This window comes from Branchiostoma belcheri, unplaced genomic scaffold (genome assembly GCF_001625305.1).
Source record: "Branchiostoma belcheri isolate BF01 breed outbred unplaced genomic scaffold, Haploidv18h27 scaffold147, whole genome shotgun sequence".
Lineage (NCBI taxonomy): Eukaryota > Metazoa > Chordata > Leptocardii > Amphioxiformes > Branchiostomatidae > Branchiostoma > Branchiostoma belcheri.
In genome coordinates this window covers 206,578-212,743 of record NW_017802902.1, presented here as the reverse complement: position 1 = coordinate 212,743, position 6,166 = coordinate 206,578, and the positions used below count along the sequence as shown (strand labels likewise).

General features: G+C 40.0%; 1 protein-coding gene across 1 annotated transcript in view; it reads left to right on the top strand.

The window, feature by feature from the left end:
• The first annotated feature begins 2,359 nt into the window (after positions 1-2,359).
• Positions 2,360-6,166, top strand: part of LOC109465063 (IgGFc-binding protein-like) — a 9,925-nt gene continuing 6,118 nt past the window's right edge. The window contains exons 1-2 of the mRNA XM_019762205.1: positions 2,360-2,444; positions 5,650-5,822. Coding sequence (XP_019617764.1) covers positions 2,360-2,444; positions 5,650-5,822 — 258 coding nt within the window. The remainder of the gene's footprint in view (positions 2,445-5,649; positions 5,823-6,166) is intronic.

The window sequence follows — 6,166 nt, the reverse complement described above, 5'->3', positions numbered from 1 at the left end:
CGCACGTAAACACACGCACACACACACACACACACACACACACACACACACACACACACACACACACACACACACACACCCACACACACACACACACACAGGAATGCTAGCTGTTTTTTTCATCTTGGAGCTATAACATGTTCTAAAGAAGAATACGTCCGTGTTTTAAGTTTCTTCTTGGAGTGTAAAGTTCTCGTATTTTTTGCCCAGTGTACGAGTTTGCGTGCGTATCGTGTCTTTTAATAAGTAGCTATAATTATGTCGTCTCAATAGTGACCAGCAGGTATTGTTGCCGTTTGTTATCATCATCAATATTCAAATTTCATTAGCGTGTGGTGAAACCCAAGCGCAGTTTTGTTGCACGCAACTGTCTCCACCTAGTTCAAGACAGGGATATGTGGCTACATGAGAATGGAGGAAGGGAGGGGGGCACTCCTTTTCATCTTTCCCAGAACTAATAGAAGACGAATGTAACTTTTTGATCGTATGTCCTAATATCATGATATGCGGATACTATGTATAAGTTTATAACATTCCCTGCCAGCATTTATTTCTTATATTGATGTACCAAATTTAAGTAGTGACATGGTGACCTCAGTATTTTACATATATGAGAATATCATATTTTATTGGGAAATAATCTATAGAGTGCTTGCCACCTCAGCAGCGCGAATATTTATAAAGAGTTCATGAGGTGTTATGTTTGTTATATTTTCAAACCAAGTGCTGTATCAGAGCAACACACTGCTAATATAAAATGTATCACAGATAAAAACATTAGGAACATATATTCACTCACTCACTGGGTCGAGCTTCCCTCGGTTCCAATGACTGCTCTCCATCTCGTTCTATCCTTCATTTCTACCATCAGGTTTTTCCTGTCCAGCAGGGTTTCGTCCATTAATTGGTTAATATAGTTTCTTGCTGGACGACCTCGACTTCTTTTCTCCGTGTGTGGGTTCCTATAGTAATAACCGGTGTATGATTTTATCCTAACTTCTGTAGCAGTGTCCGATGAACCTCAACATGCGTTTTTTTATTGTTTCACTCATTGTGGGTAGATTTTCATATAGTACACCATTTGGTATATTTTGGTACCAGTGTACATTTTTGACAATCCTAAGCATTTTGGTGTAGGTCCCGTTTAGTCGTTTCTCTATGTACAATAATTAACAGGTTAATTATGATCTAATGCTGTATAATAATGTTTGCATTTTACAATTTATTTCAGAATTTGTGTATTCAGTTTTTAAATATATCACTATTGTAAAATATATTTCAATGCAGTGCTGTCCGTAGCTTGAAAGTTCATGTGTGTCGGTGGAGGTTACTCGGTTGGAACTGTAGTTTCCGACCTTGACCAAAAATTGTATTTTCCACATTTTCTACTGTTCAAATCCGGTCTTTCTCAAGAAATGATAAAGCCTGGAGTTGAACTTTAAAATGTGAGTAAGGTGTTAGAAATATTCCAGCTCCATTTGAACTATTTGAATGGTATGAAAAATGTTGGTATGTTCACTTGTTGTGCTGGAAATTAGAGTTTAAATATCTTTAAAATATATTGTTGAGTTCAGTTCGGTGTACTATCTTCCCACATGTTACTCTCTCTCCCCTCTTTCTCTGTATAGGTATTCGGTATGTATCCATAGAAGCATGCATTGTGTACAAGGAATTGGCAGGTGTCATTAAAGGTAATCATGGATCATTGTTGTCACTTGCTGCCATCATTAATATTTCAAACTCAATCACTTAACTCTAATACCTTTGACCTCCCTGTGTTACAGGTGTCTCTATGCTACGTTATTATGCGGTTGGGACACAGCAACATATGAGGGGTGATAACGAAATAACGACTTCTAAAATATAAGAATAAAGTTCATCCATTCAGTTATGGGTTATCTTTTATGTATACATTCACGCATATACATCCTGCTGACAATATTTTGTGTCTTATCTTCGATAAATGTCAAAGACGTTTTTTGTTTAAAAAATTATCAAGACAATTTCTACCCATCTTTGCAATGGGTACAGTCCGGATATGTCATCTCCCGAAAATTAATTTCTGTCGGCAGCGACTCCGTATCACGCGCCAAACGCAGTCAACTGTGGTCATGTTTCTCACGCAGGTAAAAACGTCTGGGTGAGAGAAAAGGAAAACAGCTGACTACAGCTGTGTTGGTAGTCTTTTCGAGCTTTTTTTTTACAAAGTGTTTAATTTCTTTAGTAACCCAACGGGACAACTGTAAACTACAAAAGTCTGTATAAGGCTGTACGGTCGCGCTGAGGGTGCGCTTTTGGTGCACCCTTGTCGTTTCCATTTTTGTCGGAATATTTTCTTTTGGACCAAACGGTGGAAAATATGGATGTGCTCAAGCTTAAGTTTGTGTTTGCCATCTGCTGTGCTGGTGTAATGTTGTCCCAGGCGTATGGTTCCCAGAAACAAGGTAAGTGACATTAGCAGTAATATTAGTATGTTTCTTTAATTGTCCGAAGACAAGTTAAATGAATTCACTCAGAGACGACATTTGGACAAATACAGCATGAGTCTAAGAGTAAGACTCACCTGCCTTGTAGGCTTGCTACTTGACACGCCTTTCAGCGCTGAGTGTTGCAGACATCATCAGTCAGAACCACCTCTCATCAGCCGTTTCGTCCCCTAATCTGATACGGCTTCCAGGTGGGGGGACAGCAGGGCGGACGTCTCCACTCTGCTTCTCTGCAACGCCTTGGTTTTCCAGTGGCAGTCCTTCCTTCTCAGCCAAAGCCAGAAACTACATCTTTCCACCTCTTCTGCCATCTGTTTTGCTGGCCCCTACAGCCCACCTCGACGAAACCCCTACAGCCCACCTCGACGGGGTACAGCAGTGACCTCCACCCATTCTTCGCTCACTGTTCAACCAGTTCCTGGTTTTGTTAAGCTTTTTCCGCTCGTACGCAGCTTGAATGTTCTCTTCCCATTGTATAGTCAGCCCCATCACTAGGACTGTCTTCTGTACTGAAGACCACAAGACTATATCAGGACGTAAGGTTGTTACACAATATTGTTACGCGAAAGCTACTTACTCTATTTCAGAATCTGATAATGTGTGACAAAAAAGAGTTCAAATACAAGCGGTCCTGAAATCCAAAGACGCGATGAACTGTGCGAAGAACACGGGTGTTTGCTGTCAATAAAAAAACATAATACAAACGTTGAAATAATGTCCATTTAAACATTCATGAAAAAACACGACTCATAGGTCTATATTGTTCACACAGGCGGTGACCGTAGCCTCTTTCGGCGACTTTTGCAGGCAAAAAAAAACCTTGTCAAAGGGGTTCTCTTAGCTTGACATAACGTCTGAGAATATAAAATGGGCGTGACTAAAACCGTCGGAGGTTCTGTAACGTTACGGCTCAGTCCTACCGACGCAGAGCTCAGTGACTGGCAGGTATCCGAGGGATCTCTCCCCGTCCCCTGCCCGAGGCCTATACTGATTTCGTCCTCCTCGGGCCAAAGAGTTTTAGAAAAATAAAGATGTTGGAAGCTCATAATTAGTTTCCCAATGACGTACGTCATAAAAAGGACATAGACAATGCATAGTACAAGAAAAAAAATTGAATCACTTTGTTGCAGTAATAAATTGTTTGGTAAATAACAGATTATTTGAATATTTTTTTATTCATCAAAACATAAAGACATAACAAGGACAGTGTGACGCTGCACTCAAGTTAACAACTTATATTAACAGCGCCACACACAAAAAAGGTACAATTAACGTTTAAATATACAAAGTTGACATGTGCGCCGTAGTCCCACCACCCCAAGACATTAAAATATTAAATTAAATGCTAACAGAGCTATTTGAAGGATAAGATTACATGGTAACCTCCTATATCTCATTGGCGGAAAAACATCCGCCAATCAGAGCTAGGAGGAGAATTTAGGCCCGTTAACACTTACGTAGTATTTGGACTTCTATATCTAATTGACTGTTAGAAACAGTCAAGCAGAGCTAGAAGCGCTTGGTATCTCCAATGTAAACCTGAGTGAGTTGCATCGTTTTAAAGTTGTACATAGAGGGTAACATTATTTGAATTGGTAACGGATGGATATAAGGGACTGACACGAAGCAGAAGGGAAGCTTAAGCGTCATCCAACAGGTGTCCTGGGAGCCTGGGGAGTTTGCCAAGGAGAGTTACACAATGGGGGTTTTGCATGGGGCAGTAGAGTAGGAACATAGGATTCTCATTTGCATGACTTATATCAGTTAATCATATTGTCCACCAAAAGACGGTATTTTCTTAACAAAGAATGACATACTAGTATCCCCTCCTTCATTATGCAAATAACGCCTTTATTTGAATAGATTGTACTTTAAGATGTTTACCTTTACGTAACTTTCAAATTACCCAAGTATGAAATTCCTTCACTTAACCCCCAACTACCACGAAGCCAACTCTACGTATTGTGATCACAATCTGACAAACAGCACACACACACCAAAAACACACAAACGCCAACAAAAATGACCCCAGACCTGTACATAAATTTAAAACAAATAAACCTAATAAACAACAACAAAACTTTGCCTGACGAAGACATATGCTCCACGATCTCCATTTTAAATACGGTGGTTGTTATGTATGATTATATTAGAATCTAGATAGATCATATTTATGTCCATAATTATGTTCACCCTTTTTGACGATTTGTTTTACTCATTCAGAACTCGTATATAAGAGGACATCAAAGCAAAACATAGGGCGAGGTTTTTTTCTCATTTTATGATCTGTAGATTTTACAATGGATTCAAGTGTTTTATTTAATTTCCCTTCTATACATTCAGTCGGATTAAAAAGTGAATTAAGGTTAATAAGGTATCGGTTTTTTATTTTATTTTCCCATTTTAATGAGTAATATTTTTACTCATAACATATTGTGTTTTCTCATGCTTCTCCTCCTCCTCCTTCTGGCTAATTCGCCTCCTCTTGCAATGTCATCAAATGGATTCAATTTCTTCTTTTTTGGGCCAAATAACATGTGTCATATATTTGCAATTAAATTGTTTTCTTCGTAAAATTTATACGATTTTGGCCCTCAATAATTTATGACAGGCTCTGGCATCCAGTATTAGGCGATATTAGGTAGGTAGGTAGGTAGATATTAGGCGATATGACAACGATCGTTTCAAATGGCAAGGCTAATTACAAGTCATCAAATCGCGGCAGTGTTTATTTATGAAGATTTACCACATTTGTGGAAGGATTGACATAACAGGTGACCTTTTCAAAGATGTCAACCCCGAGACCAGACTGTAAGGTTTGAACCACTCACACCGGGAAGGTCTCCTACTCTTTTCGATAAGTGCGGTGGGTTCTTTATCGTGATTGGGGTGTGGCTCTCCCAAACACGGGACCTCCATTTAACGTCCTATCCGAGGACGTCCCTACCAAAAGCTAGGTACTCATTTTCACCTGAGTGAAGTGAGGAAAGTCGTGTAAAGTACATTTCCCAAGGGTACAACGTCGGGGCGCATGTTCGGACTTGTTCGGGTACGACCCGAAATCGAACCCGGGTCTCCTCGTTTCATAGTCCAGTGACGTACCACTACACCACACGACGCCACACAAGTGTCCATTCTAAACTGTGATTTTTCTGTTTTAAAGGCGTCCGAGATAACAAGGGCACCGAGTTCATTTTGACGTTTACGGAAAACTTTCAGAGGAGTGAAAATGAACCCGCGCTGTTCATCACCACCCAGTCTGCCACACCGACCGACGTCACCATCACACTGCCTGCTACCGGCCACACCACCACGGTTACGGCGACTAACGGGCAGGCGAGTCTTTATAATTGTCTCCCTTCTACAGATACTCTTATGGTCATTGTTCCGCCGAACTCTCACTTCTCGTTCCATCTATTGGGAGTTTTTTTACGTACCTCTAGGTTCTCCTCTACCTGACATGATTACACATTCCAAATACTCTCTAATGCTATAGTCACATTTGTAAGTCGGGGACGGCCGGGCAGTGTACGGGAATGAAAATTATGATACAAAAGACAACAGAACACACACACCTATTTTGGGCCTATTGACTTGATGACTGTTTCAATTTACTTATTTTGTCAAACATGTGTTTTGTAACTAATACTATCATAACTATCATTAATAATATTCTTAGT